The 19,759-nt window shown below is 37.4% G+C and overlaps 2 protein-coding genes and 1 long non-coding RNA gene across 4 annotated transcripts in view; all 3 read right to left on the reverse strand.

Moving 5' to 3' along the window:
• Positions 1-19,759, reverse strand: part of LOC135072025 (putative nuclease HARBI1) — a 497,753-nt gene that overhangs the window by 68,284 nt on the left and 409,710 nt on the right. The window lies entirely within an intron of this gene.
• Positions 1-19,759, reverse strand: part of LOC135072030 (uncharacterized) — a 219,395-nt gene that overhangs the window by 9,826 nt on the left and 189,810 nt on the right. The gene's annotated exons all lie outside the window — the stretch shown is intronic.
• LOC135072084 (uncharacterized) overlaps positions 1-19,759 on the reverse strand; it is an 86,621-nt gene that overhangs the window by 5,888 nt on the left and 60,974 nt on the right. The window contains exons 2-3 of the mRNA XM_063966033.1: positions 7,109-7,190; positions 3,720-4,146 (exon numbers count right to left, since the gene is read on the reverse strand). Coding sequence (XP_063822103.1) covers positions 3,720-4,146; positions 7,109-7,169 — 488 coding nt within the window. The 5' untranslated portion in view covers positions 7,170-7,190. The remainder of the gene's footprint in view (positions 1-3,719; positions 4,147-7,108; positions 7,191-19,759) is intronic.

Genomic DNA, 19,759 nt, shown 5'->3' on the forward strand with positions numbered 1-19,759 from the left:
GTCTGTCTGTCTGTCTGTTACGCTTTCCCGCTTAAACCTCGCAACCGATTTTGATGAAATTTGGCATAGAGATAGTTTGAGTCCCGGGAAAGAACATAGGATAGTTTTTATCCCGGTTTTTGAAACAGGGACGCGCGCGATAAAGTTTTTCTGTGACAGACAAAATTCCACGCGGGCGAAGCCGCGGGCGGAAAGCTAGTTGGAAATAAAGTATTCCTCCTCCGACTGAACTGAGATTATCGTCTTTAATTTTAGAAATCTTATTATCATCTGAGCAGCGTTTATCATAGGAATTGACATCAGCAAGTCCATGAAAGTACTTTTCGATTTGATCATCCAAAAACAAAGCCATTTTTACTCCAAAACCAACCATTTACTTTAGCAACACGAAAAAATAAAGTATACGTAAAAGGCAACAGGGGTGATGAGTCACCCCAGCAGTGTCAAAATATCAAAAACATGAACCTAACGCGATATGTTGACGCATGCGACTGATAGCTCTCCCTCCAATTAGAGAATAGACCAAACGACAGAAAGACACAACAACTGCAACTAAACGTATGAAGACTTTTTTGAACTAGTGGGGTGACTGGTCACCCCTGTTGCCTTCCGAAGGTTAAGAAAAAATAACACAACAGTGCACATATACTAAAACATGATATAAATTGAAATAAAATTTTGAAGAAAAACTTACTTTTCGCATTTTTTTGTACACAGACGTCATATTTACGTAACCCTGCCTCTTGCGCCGCCCGCAGGTACTTAGACAAAAAGAGCGTCTTAAAAGCGACAAACAAGCGTTTTTACCAGCTTCCTAACTATATTAAGTAAGGAGAAATCGTCCTTGTCACAACTCACCTCTGTCACAACTCTCCTAGGTCTCCCCTAGCCCTACATATGTTGTGGTGACACAGTTTTTTCTGACCAGCTGGTATTTAATTAGGTAATCAATGAACTTTGGACTTTAAAGCTTTGCATTAAATTTCAAATTCAAGGAAATGTTTCATTTTGTGGCAGTACATCGCTGGCTACAGTACAATAACGTACGCGTGCGGCAGTCACGAACAATCCGTGTGATTCATATTGCAGAACCAGGTTGCATCTACAATCAGTTTCAGAGTTCTGCTACAGGCAATTGATTATGTAAATTGTTGTACTCCAATTGCAGGATCTAAAGCTAGTCTAAATTACCTCTCACTGGTACAAAATTACCAACGACATCATGACCAATGACAAGGTGGACCGACGACATCATAAAGGTAGCAGGAAGGCGCTGGATGCAGGCCTCTACCAACCGGGCAACATGGAAAGTATTGGGGGAGGCCTATGTTCAGCAGTGGACGTCCTATGGCTGAGATGATGATGATGATAATGGTATAAAATGACTCATCTTAATATTGCAATGCAATAGTCTCTAGCACTCTGGCCAAATTGAATAATATTGTCTTCAAAAATATTTTAATACGAGTATTTATGAATAATAATAAAACGTCACGGCCTACGTACACAAAATGAACCAATAATTATAACAGTGGTTATTTTTATGGTACTCACTGCTTGAAGTGTTTGTACTCGTGTAAGATCGTTCAAGCTTGTTTAACATTTCAATCTAAACTAATCAATAATTTATGCTTGTCTCTCATTACCTACTACACGTGCCGAAAGATCGCTCTATGCCTGTTGTTACGGAGCTGTGTCTTTTAAATTGCTTAATACAGGGTGTCTCAGAATGGGTGAATCAAACTGCTAGGGGAGGTAGCTCTACTAATGTACTATCCCTAAAAAAAAAAGAAAAAAAATGTTGACTTCGGTTTTTTTTTATATAAAGTGCTCTATAAGTATCATGTACAATTAATATTAGTAAGAAAAAAGTACAAATAAACTCCAAACGCAGCAATTATAGCCAGATACTTAGGCAAAGCTGATTTATTTTTACTTAAAAAAAAATTGTGTCCTTATGCGCTTTATTTTCTTTTTCATATTTTTTAGGGATAGTACATTAGTAGATGCTACCTCCCCTAGCAGTTTGATTCACCCATTCTGGGACACCCTGTATAGACTACAAGCTTTAAGCAATATGTATTATTATGAATGCTATGCTATGATAATAAAAAATAAGCAAGAGACAAATTCTCTGCACCTTCAGAAAGGATGCACATTCCACAATAAAACGGGCTGTTTTTTTTATGTCCGTGGTACACTAGCGTACACCGTACCAGTCATATCAAAATATTCTCCCTATTATGAGCACTGAGCAGGTGTCAATTTCCTTATCAGTTTTTTACTTAATTTGAAATCATACTTGTTAAGTGTGTAGGTATCATTAAGGCTGAGTTGCACCATCTCACTTTGACTTTAACCAACGTCAAAATCTGTCACATTCCATACAAAAAACACCGGTTATCGTTACCTATAGTTACGGTCAAAGTTAGGTGGTGCAATCCAGCCTAAGTTTCCATCTATCTTTCTTCTTCTGTGTCTTTTCCCTTTTTTTATTTGAAGGCCCTCTCATTCTAATGCGCTAAGACAGTCTTCATTATCTATCCGTCTCTATCAAATTAAGAGAAGTTCTTGTTATTCAGCGTTATTTACTGTATTGTACGGACCCTTTTGTGTGCGAAGCCGACCCGCTATTGACCTGTTTTGCAAATATTTTCCAAGATTCGCCCATAACAAAGCATTTGAATTCAATTCATTATTTTATTGCTTTACTTACATTGTATTTGTAGATCTTATTATTACTGGCTCAGATTTAATTATCTCGGGCGGTTATTTCAAAATTAGGTACAGTACTTTCGGTGTCACGTACAATTTGACGCTGACTGATTATACAGGGTGTTAGGTAAATGGGTATATGAGCCGACATTAGCCCATGTTAACATGGGCATATAAATGGTATAGTGAAGTCAGAAATTTGATTTCATCATTTTAATTTTTTAATTTTCATACAAAATAAATTTTATAAAATCCGATATGTATGAAAATTAAAATAATTAAAATGAAGATTTAAATTTTCTGACTTCACCATACTATTTATATGCATTTGTTAACATGGGCTAGTGTCGGCTCGTAAATACCCTTTACCTAACAACCTGTATAATTTCGTTAACATGCGGTTTTGTAGAGATAAAAGTAACTTATCGTAAAATTAGATAGTTATTAATTTAACAGATATTAAAAGAAACTGATAATCATAAAAAAACAAATTGGAACAAAAAAAAAACGTTGTATTATCTAACTGTATTAACGATAGGAATCTTGAATGGCTAGATAAAATATAATAAATTGAAAAATAAAGATACGGCCTGTCAAAAGTCCAGCAAGGTGCGCAATTAGCTCGATCGGGTTGTATAATATTATATTACAGTCAAAACTCATAATCGGTCAAAACCACTTTTGACTGCAAAAATCTGTCAAAAGTTTTAACTGATGCTCTTGGTCAGTATCACTTTTGACTAATTATTTCAATGACAAGTGGTTTTGACAATTTTGACTGTAAGAAATCAGTCAAAAGTGCTTTCGCATGATTTAAAATTTTACCAATCAGTCCAAACACTTTCACGAATCATATTACTTTGTATGAATTTAGACTGTTTTTTTGCAGCTAAAAGGTTTTGACTAAGGCCCTTGGTTAAAACCACTTTTGACTGGACAAATTAGTCAAAACTGATTATGATTTTTGACTGCAACATATATTTTGTAGTGGACGGTGGACTTACTTGCCATTCCTGTGTTGGTGTGTGTTGGAATACGTGTCAAAGATATAGTTGAGCAGTGGTGCACTGGATCCCGTCTCTCCAGGCTTTCGTCTCCTCTCCATCACCGGAGGAGGGCTCGTCGCCATCGTCGTTGACGTCACCTCATCACCCCTCACTTCACTTGGCACCCCATAAACTGTCCTACCCACATTAACTAGCCTCCTCCTTCTATTCCTCATATCGTTATCATTGACTACATTAGCACCTTTATCTTTATATTCTACAGTATTATTACAACACTCTTCAACATTTTCAAAGTTCGTGTAATTAAGACCTTTTGTCTGGTTATGTACCGTTGTATGTAACATTTGGTATATAACGTTAATCGTAGGTTGGAAGCCTGTTTCTTGCTCTTTTGGGACTCTTGGAGCGGTGTCGGCATCGGTACCTAAAATAGAAAAGGTTGGTAAATGTTTAACAAAGGTAAATTTAAAGTTTCCAGACAAAATCGGAAATTGGAAGATCCTTTTCAGAGGACTGTTTTTAGGAGAGTAATTAAGTAACTTAATTTAGGGCTTCTTTGTGAACTGCTCCCACTTTAATGACCTAGAAACTATACTAGAATATTAATTCTTTGTTTTGAAAGTAAAGAACGAGGGTACCTTTAATCTTGCTTAATCAGCGCGTATCAAACTTTAAGATCAAAGTAAAATTCTACAACAAATTGAACAAAAACTGTGTTTTTATGAGTCGCTAACGGCTTTAGTATCCTACTTGTAAGTTTACCTACCTTGACTTTTTATGTTAATTTCTTTTTTTAAGAAATCGCTACGTCCCATTAGCTTTCCAACCCTTTCATCTAAAGAATCAGCAAATTGAAAAGGTTTCCTATACCTTTTTGATTGAATACTTTTTAATAAAAACAAACGCTTGGCATCGATTCCAAATATTTATTCCCAGTTGTTCAAATTGTTTATACTAGGCTCGCGTTTATAAAGGCTTCCCGGAGGGCTGGGAACGATGGGCCATTTAAAAATATTTTCCTATTAACACAAGCGCTCTCACAAATTTAATTTCAGTCCTTGAGAAGCTCTCAACTGGTATCCCTGAGTGTCCTTATTATGTTTTAATTTGAGGAGGGATTTAAATAGAGCGCAAAGCGCGTACTGACTTTGTATCTGTTGCACAGTTTCTTTGTTTTCGTTTGTTAGAGTTCGATGGGAGAATCAGGACTTGGGTTTTTTTATGAACGTAGCTTCCCATTTTCTGTAGTTATTCTAAAAAACTAGTTATAACTTAGAAAACCAACAGATCCTAATAGTAGATAGCATTCTTCAATACAAAAAAACTCTGAAAATATAAAATTAATATACCCGGAATTCTATTATGTACAAGAATGTCGAGTGCCTACTCAGAAATTGGTAGACAACCGAGACCGCGTCTCATTTGTAAGGAAATCTACAAAACGAGGTCCAATATTAATAGGTTTGTTCAATCCAATTGACAGAAGATTCATTTTGGATCTTGAAAACCGAAGTTTATTTATTACTTTTGAATGCTTGATTTCAGTTAGCAGAATACAATAAATCAAAAAAATAGTGATATTAATACTTCCGATTTGTGTTTCAAGTTCATTAGAGCTTATCTTATCTATTATGATAAAATTATTGTGCTCTACATGCAAACTATCACAAATTGTTGTACATTTTATGCGACAAGAAATAATATTTCTAATCCTTGTATAACGTCAGTGACACTAACTGTAGATCCTAACACGTGATGAGGGTACGGCCGTCATAGTAAGCTGGTTTACTCCGAAAGCTATTTTAACCCGCGTTAAGTCTGGCACAAAAATATTTTCGCAAAAACGTAGTTGTCACATTTTTGAACGATTCCTTGGGTTTAACGTGAGATAGACTTAGAATTACGGGACCATTCCTACCTCTCTTTCCCACCGCTGCAACTCCTGTGTAGCCAGGATCTACAGCTGGACCGCCAATAAAAACCCAACCAGTGAAGGTCAAGTTTGTCCCGGGGAAAGTTAAACTGTCATTGGACCCGCAACGAAATTAATCAGAAGAACATAGGAGGAGTTCGAAGACTTAGGATTAGGAAACGGCTGTTGGAATGTACCTACTACTTTAAATATTATCGCCCGTATTCACAAACAATACTATGAGGTCTTACAGTGCGCGTGGACGCACAGGGACACACATGAACCAATCACAGAGCTCTATTCAACACTGTGCCTTCAATTTGCTGCTTCATTTAAGCAAGCATGGTTTGTGAATACGGGCGTAAGTTTTGTTCATAAGTTCTTTTATTAACCGACTTCAAAAAATGGAGTAGGTTATTTATATACTTTTCACCTTATCTTTGCGGGACTATTCCCACTACTCGTTCCATCGCTGCAACTCCTATGTATATTATGTAGCCCTGTATTGTAGGATCTACAGCTTAACCGTCGATAAAACTCGACCAGTGAAGGCCAAGATTGCCCCAGGGGAAAATTAATCTGACATTGGACCCACAACGAATAGGAAGAAAAATAAGAAGAATTCGAAGAAATGTAGGTAAAGGTAATACGCCTACTTAATTTTCTTTCGTATGTATTTATTTTATGTGTGTATTTTATTTCGTACTTCAAGTAGAATACATCACTGAAAATACGGCAGTATAGGCACAGCAGGCCACTGCTTTTAGGTCCCCTAAATATTAATAAGCTATTCATGTACCAGGTGGACTTGTCTATTGCACTATAACTCAGTATGTGTCCTTTAAATACACTGCAAAAGACTTTATCTTTGTAGGCTTGAAAAATATACAGTTAAGTTGAAAAATATACAGAAAGTTAAATTTATTTCTATAAATTAACTAATAATGCTATGTTAACAGTGGCACCAATAAAAAGCTTTACTGATTGTATGTACCTATGTGTTACAGGAAATGTATAATTCCTAAAAACACCCGGAAATGTGTGATGTAAATTATATTAGACACATTTCCTAGGAAATTTAAACATTTCCTAAACAGCTATCGGAAATGTAATCCTATAAGATTTCAATGAATACGCGTGGACATGCGGTGCGAGGGGAGGGTATTGCAATATAAAATTTTGAACAACTTTGCACTATCAACAAGCCCTTAAGAAATAAACAACCATCACTCTTGAATAAAAAAAATGACCATGCATGTATTAGCTCTCAATTTTCAGCTCCAAACTCATAAACTCAAATACCACCGGTTTTTGTCTAAGCAGTGTATTATCGTATTCTAAGATGAAGAAAAGTAATCATTTTTTAATTCATTTTTGTGTTTAATTCTACTGGCCTATTACCAATAACACCTTTTGTAAACATTATGGAAGCAATAAACTATTGAGTATTGAGTATTGAGTATTGAGTAATCACCTCGACAAGGCAGAGCAGCGAGAGCGGCGAGCATTAGCGCCGCTGCGGCCGGCGCGCACATCGCTCTACATCCTCGCGAACACTGCAACAAAAGGTTCATCATCATCATCTTCATCATCATCATCATCATCATCATCATCATCATCATCATCATCATCATCATCATCATCATCATCATCATCATCATCATCATCATCATCATCATCATCATCATCATCATCGTATTAATTATCACCATCATCTTTATCATTAACATCATCATTATTCAGCAAGTCCATTGCTGGAAGCCTCGGACATACAAAATACCACATTTTGCCGAGATGGTATTCTCTATTCGAAAATTCAGTTATTCTTTTCATAGTTAATATGATATTGTGGGCATAGTCGTACATCCCCTTTTGATTTAAAAATAACAGTCAGTTCTCAAATGAAATCATAGACAAATTATTTTTACAAAAAATCTGCACCTATGCATCGTCTATTGAAAAGCTATTGGAAACTCTAAAACCTGAAACCGAACACGAGTTTTTACTTCATAACGAGTGGCCTTCACCACTACCATTCCAATTGTACCGGGAAGCGACAATTCCCGGTAATTCGATCCTGTTGCCAACCCTGCATTGTATGGTTCACAAATAAAGCAAAACTTTGGCGTTTACTATGAAATTCACGGGTCAAACCTTTCTCTGAATTGGAATACAAACATGGAAATAGTTTTGTTTTATTAATATTTGTAGGCAACTAAGGTTGACATTTATTTCAAAAGACATATAGTTTCTTCCACGAAGATGCGCCCTACCATTCTTCCGCTAATGTTTGAGTGTTATCGGTACACCGTTAATTATCTATGAGTGCACACGCACACTACAATAATGACGCTCGGATTGCTCGGATCAAACTCCCCGCACCCCGCGCTTCCTTCGACCAAAAATTAGTGGAGCGCGTCTTCGTGGATGAAACGATACTTAGTTCGTTTTAAGTTTATTTTTTTTATTTTCAGTTTTTATAATAATAAACTCAACATTCCACCTTTGCTTGTCGTGACTATAATTAGCATCTAATACGAATGTTTTTTCAAACCCTTTTTCTCCTCTGGCTTTGTGATTTTCCTAAGTAAGTTTGAAATTTATTTAATCGTTGCGAAAAATATTTTAGCTGAACTTGCAACGTGCAGGAAGTAAAATTTGTACAAGTAGTCGAGTAGTGTATAAATATTTTAATCATAAGTTAACCTAGCGGACAGCAACTTGAAAAGAGGAACAAACTTCCCCAAGCTTGATTAATACCGTATCCATCTCGCAAAAACACCCTGATTTTAATATTTTTATTAAAATCCTTGTTGTAAAAGTGTGGCAAGCTCCCGGCCACGTCCCCGAGGATCGGGTAAAATTGCAAATTCAATTCTTCCGCGAGTGTCAATATTCACTGCTACCTCGCTTCAGTCTTAACGAATCGATATACATTTTACAAATTACTTAGTTTTCATTCCCGCAAATTGAGTTGACTGATGACCGTTTTCACCATCAATCCCTAATTCTTAAGTGACCCCTATGAAAACAAAAATTCCTGTTAAGTGTTACCATAGGGGTCACTTAAAAATTATGGATGGATGGTGAAAACGGGCATGATACACGTAAACATAGAGCTCTATTCATTATGTACCTGAATTCCGTCACGTGTGTTTTACATACATTATTTTTGATTTGATTTGTTTTTTTTTTGTGGGACAAAGCTCTGAAAATGACCTGTGTTTAATTAAAATAGTCAGGCATTAGATACAATGACCATATGGTTACTTTGAACTAAGCATGTCTGTATCTAGTTTAGGGTATAATAATGACTTTAGAAGTATAAATAAATTATCCAATTTGATCTGTTTCCTTAATTTCAATAACTTCTGGGTACAAAATAACAACAATTGGTCCGTACTAGAATAATTACCACCTCGTCTCTCAAAAACATCTGAATTTTAATTGATTCCACGTTGTAAAAGTGGGGTAAGTTCCCGACTTCTCCTCCAGGGTGGGGTAAAATTACATATTCAATTCTTCGCGCGCGAGTGTTATATTCACCGCTCACCTCGCTTTAATTTCAACGGACCGATACGAATTTTAATTTAAAAATTAACATAGTTTAAATCAAGCGAAATGCACTTATAGTCCAGTAGAATTAGCTTTTAAATCGGAAATAATTCCTACAAAAGATTTTATTGTTTTAATGGCTTCATTAGTTGCCCATTAAGACTCTCCTAAGTTTTCGACTTCGACGGAGTTGTGCTTAAGTGGTGGGGGCCCCCGAAAGGGGCATTTTTTCGGTTTTCCGGTTATACCGCGTAAAGGACTTACCCTATCAAAAAGTGGTCTTCATGACGGTTGAAGGGCACTTAATCCTGCATTGAATAAGACCAAATTCATATGTTTTGGACAAACCGTTCTCGCGCTAAAGTTCGGCAAAGTAGAAAATATACGTATAATTAATGACCCTCTCCACGTCCAATGGTTTGTTACCCACAGGCTTCCAAGTCTTGAAAAGGGCCACCTCAACCAGTGTAACCCTATCAAGGCTTACGAGCTTGATGCGCCTATCCTTGTTCGTCCCAGCCGTTCCTTAACTGCGGTTGCTGCACCTCTTCCTGGAACTCACCTGAACGACTCTGTGTTACCTACTGTGGCTGCCCCTCTTCCTTGTATCCTCCTGCATGACTACGTTGCCTAGCCGTATGTCTGGTCTAAGGTTCGACGCCAAAAATCAACAACAACAAGTTCATATTAAAACGCTGAAGAGTTTTTTGTTTGTTTGTTTGAACGCGCTAATCTTAAGAATTACTAGTTTGATTGAAATCATTATTTTTGTGTTGAATAGCTCATACATTGAGGAAGGCTATAGGATATATACAATCACTCTACGACTAATAGAGGCGAAGCAGTAAAGAAAAATGTTGCAAGCACGGGAAATAGTATTTAAACTATTTTCACTCGTACGAAGTTGATTTTGTGGCGTCGAACCTTGGACCAGGCATATGGCTAAGCAATGAAATCGTACAGGAGGGTACAAGGAAGAGGGGCAGCCACATTAGGTAACACAGAGTCGTTCAGGAGAGTGCCAGGAAGAGGTGCAGCAGCCGCAGTTAAAGAACGGCTGGGACGAACAAGGATAAGCGAATCAAACTCGTGAGCCTTGTTAGGGTTACACTGGTTAAGGCGACCCTTTACAAGGCTTGGAAGCATGTGGGTAACAAGCCATTGGACGTGGAGAGGGTCATTAATTATACGTATATTTTCTACTTTGCCGAACTTTAGCGCGAGAACGGTTTGTCCAAAACATATGAATTTGGTCTTATTCAATGCAGGATTAAGTGCCCTTTAACCGTCATGAAGACCACTTTTCGATAGGGTAAGTCCTTTACACGGTATAACCGGAAAACCGAAAAAACGCCCCTTTCGGGGGCCCCCACCACTTAAGCAAAACTCCGTCGAAGTCGAAAACTTAGGAGAGTCTTAATGGGCAACCAATGAAGCCATTAAAGCAAAAAAATCTTTTGTAGGAATTATTTCCGATTTAATCAATTTTTGTGTTTAATTCTACTGGCCTATTAATCAATTACAGCTAGACTTCGATGAATAATCGGTATTGTGTACCTAGTACACAACACAATTGCATATGCACGCAGGAAGATTTAATGAAGGCTACTGACAACACCACTCTTGTGGCGGAGTTTTGTGCTGACGCTGTGTAAGTAGGTTTGTTGTCGACACGACAAGAAGAACACTATATCAATTTTATTCGCATCTTCTATCGTCTTTAATATAATTAAACATTCATGTATTTAGAAAAGTGGCTCTATAATGTTAACCGATCTATTTAACCGGAGCCTATTATTTTGAAACAAAAAAAAAATAACTTTTTATATTTTTTCGTGGTTATCGAACCAATTTTATTATTTACTCAAAAAAGAGAATGAAAGTGTGAAGGCGCGTCTACAAACCATTTCACCATCGAAAAAAGGTTTCCCCTGTGTATTCTCGGTTACATTGCCCCAAAAACTATTACTATACGATCCCCTATTCGTACCCAGCAGTACATTTTTCTATTTGTATAGCGACAAAAAAACAGTTCTTTTGTGCTATCAAACGATCATTAGTGACTATGAAAATACTTGTATTATGTCGTAATTACCAAAAACGTGGTGTACATAAGCCTTGGACACACTAGGGGACGAATAAAGCAGAATGTCACTTAATATTTATTTGTATATCAGAGATTTAGAGAGACTTTCGGAGCGAGAGCTGGCAACATATTTCGCGTTGCATACCTAAGTCCGCACCATACCTAATTTGCGATTTTGAAAGATAGTGATCTAATATTTTTTCAGTTGACAATGACATGTAGGTTTTCAAGAAAGAAGTGTCAAATTGAGCTGAAAGAATTTCAGTCTATTTGTTGCAAGGCATGGGATGTCACTTCGATTTGGTGTGTATACGAGGCTTTATCTTATATTGTTTCAGCGTAAAAGATTTTTGAGCGTGTGATTTTTTTCAGGTCGGGAAAATTTCTAATATTACGAATCAAACATGATGTAGTACCTACCTACGGACGATCTAGTAAAACATAACTTTGTTGTTTGAACAAAAATTTTTACGGTGCTTTTTAGATACATATCAAATGTTTTTTCTATGGCTCAGAATAAAGCGCAGCATGAAACTTAAATTTATCATGACTGAGCGTGCCGTGTTATACATATTTAGTACCAACCCTCGCCGTTTGTCTGATATCACAGCAGAATCGGATTTATTGCATTAAAATAAGGGATGGTTACAACAAATGAAAAACTTTACGCCGTATATCAGCAGATTACCGACGCCCTCGCACTTTCGTATGCTGCAGCTTAAATTTACGAGCATTAGTTTTATTTACAATGAGTTTAATGATAATACAACAGGATTTATATGGCTTGATTAAAATAATTTGTACTAATTTACTTTTGCTGCCCCATCGGCCGTCAGTTCTTCGTACTATGTGTCCTGCCTATTGCCACTTCAGCTTGCTAATCTGTCGGGCTATGTCAGCGACTTTAGACGTCCATCCACAAGGTGGACCGACGACATCATAAAGGTAGCAGGAAAGCGCTGGACGCAGGCCGCTACCAACCGGGTAACATGGAAAGCATTGGGGGAGGCCTATGTTCAGCAGTGGACGTCCTATGGCTGAGATGATGATGATGAATTTACTTTTGCTTCAATAATAATACTCGTAATAATGTGGGTACACATGTGATTTATCTATGAACAAAATAAAATCTAAAAATACATCATCAAAATTGAGGCATTTATGCCCGTTTTCACCATCAATCCCTAATTTTAAGTGACGCCTATGGTAACACATTATAAATTTTGTTTTCATAGAGGTTACATGAGGTGAGGCCTGGATGCGAGCGGCGCAGGATCGGTCTTCGTGGAAATCCTTGGGGGAGGCCTTTGTCCAGCAGTGGACGTCTTTCGGCTGAAACGAACGAAAGAGGTTACATAAAAATTAGCGATTGATGGTGAAAACTGGCATTAGTCGAGTGCAGGAGGACGACCCTCTCTGATATACCAGAAGCAAGTTGAAGATTTAGCCTACAAACGCCACGCTGCTGGTCGGACGGGTTGGGGAGGCCTGACGTTCGCTTAATTTTCCCGAGTCACCTCTTACGACATTCACGGGAAGATTGAGGTAGATTTTACATACTCTGCCGTAATCACGTGGCTTCATGTCCCAATAAAAACATCGCGTCATGACTTTACTTGGCGTTGTTGTCACAAAAGACGGAAAAAGAGAAAATATTTGGCCGGACACGTCCAAAAAAAGCCAAACATGTGCGGCCAAAGCCGAAAACTCTACTTCATGAACAATTGAAGCTTTGAGTGGACAAAGGTCTTAACTAACAAAAAGTTCAAAATGAATTATGAGTGTTTGAAAATGTTAATCTGCTCATACCACATTTGAATCCTGAAATGTATGAATGCTTGTCAGATAACAGCTTTGTTAAGGTTTGAACGTAACAAAATTTGCGTGTTTTGAGCTCATTAGTCGATTTTATCATCACTTAAAACCTATGTTCATGTTTCTTCAGTTTTGTCAGATAACACCTTTGTCCACTTACCCCTTCAATTTTCATCTTCGAATCTTTTGCGTATTCGACAAAATCCTTCGAATTAAACGATAACGTGACAATTTTGATTCTCAAATTAAGTTTCGTGCAACCATTTCTCATACTAAGTTCACTTTACGACACGTTCACAAGGGCGCTGTTGTAGTTTTTGTACTAAATCTTTTGATGGTGATTCGAATACGCAAACGATTCGAACTCGAAAGTTTTTCGTGCTAGCCGTAGAAGGACTATCTTCAACAAAAATTGTTAATCACGCTCTCCCAGCTCTTAAGGAGGCTATGAAAATAATTTCGAAATTATTCATTAATCTGAGCTCAAAACTGTCACTGCTCGGATAAGACTTACTTAAGATGCACACCTCCAGCGTGGACGACCATGATAACAGTTTTAAACTTTTACAGCTCAGCTTAAGTTCTTAAAAGTGTGTTAAAAAGGGATCGGAAAGGATTAAAACGACGTTCGTTTTTATGGAAGCAAAAATGCTGACTCGATCGGGTCGGATATTGTGCTCGCCGGCGTTCTTTTTTATATTTTCGAAAGGCAATACTTTTTATGACGATAGTCCGATTATGAAGTTCCGATGGCGATGAATGTGTGCGTATTTATTGTTCTTGTAAAAGGACTTGCTCTACTCTTTGTACAATCGAACGGATACAGAACTATGTATGGCCTTAGTAATTTAAACTAAGACAATGCAGCCTCTGAATTCATCGTTCGTTCTTCATCATCATCTAAGCCATAGGACGTCCACTGCTGAACATAGCCCGGTTGGTAGCGGCCTGCGTCCAGCGCCTTTACCATGTCATCCTTCGTTCGTTTCACTCAAATTATATGTCCATTAGGCTGGACAAAGGCCTCCTCCAATTATTTCCATAACGGCCGGTCCTGGGCTGCGCGCATTCAGATTCTTCCAACGACCTTCACCAGATCGTCGGTCCACCTAGTGCGGGCCCTACCCACGCTACGTCTTCCGGCCCGTGGTCTCGAGAACTTTTCTGCCCCAACGGATCTGAATTCATAATTACTAATTTAAATAAGTATCTATACCGACATTTTTAAAGCGTAATCATCTTCAAAAGCTTAATTACAATAGCCATTACATAACGCTTAAATAACTCACAATATCGTGACAAAAACTACCCAAGAAGTTGATCCGCAAACTTGAGTCCATTTTGTCTTGAACACGAGTTTGGAAATAACGTTAAATGGATACTCTGGTTAATAAATAATGTGCAAACTTTGTCATGAGCCCGATGCTCCTTCATTCAGTAACTTAGTAATTCATTTGATATTTATTTCGCTGTACAAAAATGGAAGCTTCTTTTCCTTTGAATAATTTATGTGATTTTCCACGGTGTGAATTTGTGAATGAGCCCGCGCGAAATGAAATATCTGTAGACGCGTAATCCGCGAGTTTTCGTATTTCCTGTGTTATATTTTGGACAGTAAAGGTTTTTAAGGTTATTAAGACATATCTTTTTTGGAGCTTGAGTGTGCCTATTTGAATAGAAAACATTGCCACGTTCTTTGGAGGGCACACAGTTAAGTTGATACGATTATAAGAAAGAAAAATAATGTATTTAAATAATTCAAAATAGTCATTTTAAACGCCTATAGCGGCTCATCAAGTCTGACACCAGACCCATTATAGCAGAAGAATAATAGTATTCTTTTAGAGGTAATTAGCGTAATTAATAATGGAACCTAACTGAAGATACAAGGGGAAAAAGAAACTTACTTATCTTTTTCTAATTAATTTTGTAAAGGGAAATAAACATCAAAGATTATATTAATATGCTTTATTTAACAAAGTCTTAATTTAAAAATGCTATAAAAATATTTTGTATTTAATATCTTGATAATCCCAGCCCTTCTCTGCCCTTTTGTCCCTATGTCTGAGAGTCCTCCGCCTACATAGAAATCTTTAAATAGACTTCGGAGCAGACGCAGGTCGGCCGTAGTAAGGACAATCTTTCAGGGATTCTCGGATGGCTCAAACTTGGAGTGCAAGTGTGGTTTTGTTCCCCAGTCGACGAAGCACATGATGTCGTGCCCTGCGTGCCCAAATTACTGCACACAGGAAGATTTAACGAAGGCTACTGACAACGCCAGTCTTGTGGCGGAGTTTTGGGCTGACGCTGTGTAGTTTTGTTTTCGACACGACAAGAAGGAGATCCCAGCCCTTGGCATCAGTTTACGATCACTAAAAATCCAAGGTTTACTAAACATGAAAACTTCCAACACCTAGGCACAGTCGACAGCGCATTTTACGCCCGTATTCACAAACATTACTATGAGGTCTCACAGTGAGCGTGGACGCACAGGGTAACACAAGAACCAATCACAGAACTCTATTCAACGCTGTGCGTTCGATTTGCTGCTTCACTTAAGCAAGCATCGTTTGTGAATACGGTCGTTAGACTCTACATTTCTCTTGCAAAATAGCACTTATCACCACCGCATGAGATTCTAGTGCTTAGCTTGATGTTTGGCCTCACGCCCGTATTCACAAACGATGCTTACTTAAGTGAAGCAGCAAATCGAACGCACAGCGTTGAATAGAGCTCTATGATTGGTTCGTGTGTCACCCTGTGGGTCCACGCGCACTGTGAGACCTCATAGTAACGTTTATGAATACGGGCGTTACTTTCGTGTCCACTTTTATGTAAAGTCGTAACCCAATTTTAAAACGTGGGACCTCGTTCCGAAGTAAACGAGGCACATCAAACCTCGGTTAGACGTTCCGTAAGCAATAAACGAATGTCATACCTACATAAAATATTTATTACAGCTGATGTTATATTACGTGGGCCATCAATGTCTGTCATTATACTGTAATGATTTGGGTGAAATAAAAATAAATAGCTATTCCACGTTCTCCAAAAGACAGTAAAACTAGCCTAACGCTTGTATTCACAAACATTACCATGAGGTCTCGTGCGCGTGGACGCACAGGGTGACACACGAACCAATCACAGAGGTCTATTCAACGCTTTGCGTTCGATTTGCCGTTTCACTTAAGCAAGTATCGTTTGTGAATACGGGCGTTAGTTTACTTTGCCCTCGTGAATTACATTTTCATTTTGACGAACAAATTTTCTCGTCATACGAAACCTTCTTTAGACTTCAAAGAAAATTAACAAATGAAACAAAACAGTGCAAAGGACAATGGGCAAAATGGTACCCGGCTCCAATAGATATGCTTCTAGTGTCGTTTGAAAGGTCTTACCAAGACGAACAACTTTTACTATGGCCACCAGCCTCAGATCTGGTTGTGTTCGAAGATAAACATACTTTTTTGCAAAATGGTACCCGGCTCCTATAGTAATGTATGTAGTGTCATTTGAAAGGTCTTACCAAGACGAACAACATTTACTATGGCCACCAGCCTCAGATCTGGTTTCGTTCGAAGATAAACATACTTTTTGTGTAACCGAAGTATCATACGTGTCCACCGTATGGTACTTAGGTTATGCAAGGCATGAAGGGTTTACTGCTCCAGCATCCTTCCTTAACTCTATAATTATTGATAGGGATAATTGTGAAATAAATGTTTTTATTTGAAGAACTACTACCCCCTTATTTAAAAAAAGTTATACCTAGGATGAATTAAATGACATTTCCATACCAAATGCCTATGCAACCGATGTGAACAACGCCTCAACGTGACCACGACCGCTCTGCCAAGAGCGTAACGAATAAGAAGAAGATACCAAATGGGTGTAACTTTTATTAATAAAGGGGTTGGAGTTTTATTGACCCATAAGTCAACCCACAAGATGGACCGACGACCTTATAATGGTAGTGGGAAGGCGCTGTATACAGGCCGCCACCAACCGGCCATTGTGGAAATCATTGGGAGAGGCCTATGTTCAACTGGACGTTTTATGGCTAAAATGATCATGATGATGATGATGAAAGCGAATAAAGGGCTAATAGCTTGGGTTGTTCATCGTAGGTATAATCCTTTCCTTTTCAAGGCTTCTTTTAGTTATATTAATAGATTGTAGTACATACTCGTATACATGGATGATTGTGTTATACTTTCATTTATAATACTTAGTGGAATTACTGCTTTCAAAACGTGAATTAGAATTGGCCCCATAGCAGACCTTTTCCTACATCTAAAGGCCTTTTGAAATATATATTGGTTATGGCTATTGGAGCGGGTACCACTTTCCATACATTTGTGCCCATCATCCTTAATTTTAATTCTCTCAAGAAGTGTGAGGTCTCACTAAAGGGGCACATCTTTACTGTAACTGAAAGACATCTGATCATCTTTTATTATTATTTATCATTCAATCATTATTTGGATCTTATTTGAGCTTTATAATTTACTTGACACTGGCTGGATACGCAAACTGCACGAAGCCATAATGAAGAATGTTCACTTATTTTGTTTTTTAGCTTTCTGTATTCTCTGTTAAAAATAAAAAATACACGTGAAAGAATTATTTAGATACGTCAATTAGTTTCCAAGATATTGAATTTTAAAAGTGCGGGCGGCGGCCAGCCCGCCATTTTATGCGCGTGACGTCATATTACAGTGACTGGCTCATATTTGTATGGGTGGAATCTTGCAAGCTGAATTAAGACCCACTTCCAGGCAACCGATTAAGCTGAAATTTCGCTAACACATGTGATTTGGATGACCATGCAATATTAAGATGACATGGAGCTGATCTGATGATGGAGCTGGAAGGTGGCCATAGGAACTCTATAATAAAACGACTTAAATCCATCGAGTTTGGGCTCGTTCGTTTTGTATTGATGAGTACTTTAATTATATATAGTAATCAGGGTCTAATGATGGAGCTGGAAGGTAATTCGCAATAAAACGACACAATCGCATTAAGTTTGGGTTTGGTTCAATTTTAATTTCTGTGATGGGTCTGGGTGTTAATATGTATAATAAGTTTGTATTTACAAAAAAAAATGTATTTAAGTATGTTTATATCTGTTTTCTAGTGAGCGGACACTGTGAATGTACGTCACGCGGGGTCACGTGACCGTCGGCGGGACTCAATATTTAAGCGAACTTTGAATGCCTATAAAATCATAACTACTGGGTATTTTTGAATGAAATAAAAACTAATGTATTTGTAAATGTAAAAGCTTAAATGTAATATAGGTTTCAAGTGATTTTGCATACCTAGTAACATTCTCAATTGAAAAAAAGTGATGGGTAATATTATTTTTTATTGTGGACAATAGGCATTTTTTTCTAGCCGGCCAGCGACTTCATTAATTTGACACATGATCATTTGAAATCTCTTTGGTTGTTTTTTTTACACAATCTAATGATTGTCACTTTTTTATTTTTCAGTAAGAAAAGTTTAACAGAATTTCTACTTTTCAACTCAACGAAGCGTATAGTTACCATGAGCTTCTCTCAGATAAAAGTTGCGTAACTTGAGTAGTACCAGGCCCGAGGTAAAGTGCCGGTAATATTTTTCTAACGGTAGAAGCCGCTAATATTACCTACTTATCCGTATTTTCTTTGCTCGTTCAAGTAAAAAAACAAAGAGAAAGTATTACATCGCAGGAATCCATAGTAGATTGTTTGGTAGAAAATGTATGAGTAGGGGAGACCAAGGTGAGTTGTGAGAGAGGAGAGTTGTGACATTGTAGATTTTTGGAAACCTATTAAATCAGCGATAGAGCTCAAGATTTGAACTAAAAAACGTCCACTGTTACGAGCTCGCTAGTAGTTAATAAGTTCCAAAAATTGACAATATCACAACTCTCCTTTGTTACAACTTACCTTGGTCTCCCCTAACAGGGAATTTGCGAAACTATTCTTAAGACTTGTCAAAGTAAGAGGATTTATTTTGTATGTTTTTTTGCTCTTATGTTTTCGTAGAAGATACACAGGCACAATTGGAAAGATATTCAAGAACTTTTCTGCCCCGACGATCAGATCTTTGCCCTAGATACTTACGTCCAGGTAGGTACCTAGATCATAAAGCTACGTCGTTGAGCTTTTTAAGGTATTATACCTATCTAACTCAATATGTAATACTCTTATGTCCATTGTCCATACTATTAATTAACTATAGAAGCACTACTACTTTCAAAAGTAAGCTTACCGACTCAATTATGACTAAAAATCAAGTGCATATTGTAGAGGCCGGATTATATTCAACATAAAAAGCTTATTATATGCATAAAAATGCTTGAAATATGCACGAAAATTGGCAAAACATGCGAAATTAAATAATAAATTTCAGGAACGCTAAAAAAGAAGAAAGTAAGTTTTCATTTTTATATTTCAAATGCATGCAAATATGCAAATGCATATAATCCGGTCCCTAATAATAAGTGATAAAAAAATCTCTTTGATATATTTCTAAAGCGCCCGATGTTCCAAAGTTATAAAAGAAGTCACATTTCCGCGCTTTGTAAAATATCTTTCACGAGTTTTAAGAGCTGAAAATCTTTTCAATGGCTGCAGAAAGGATCTAAGTAAGTAATAACATAAGATTACTTCTTTAGTG

The sequence above is a fragment of the Ostrinia nubilalis genome, chromosome 5 (genome assembly GCF_963855985.1).
Source record: "Ostrinia nubilalis chromosome 5, ilOstNubi1.1, whole genome shotgun sequence".
In the NCBI taxonomy this organism is placed as follows: Eukaryota; Metazoa; Arthropoda; class Insecta; order Lepidoptera; family Crambidae; genus Ostrinia; species Ostrinia nubilalis.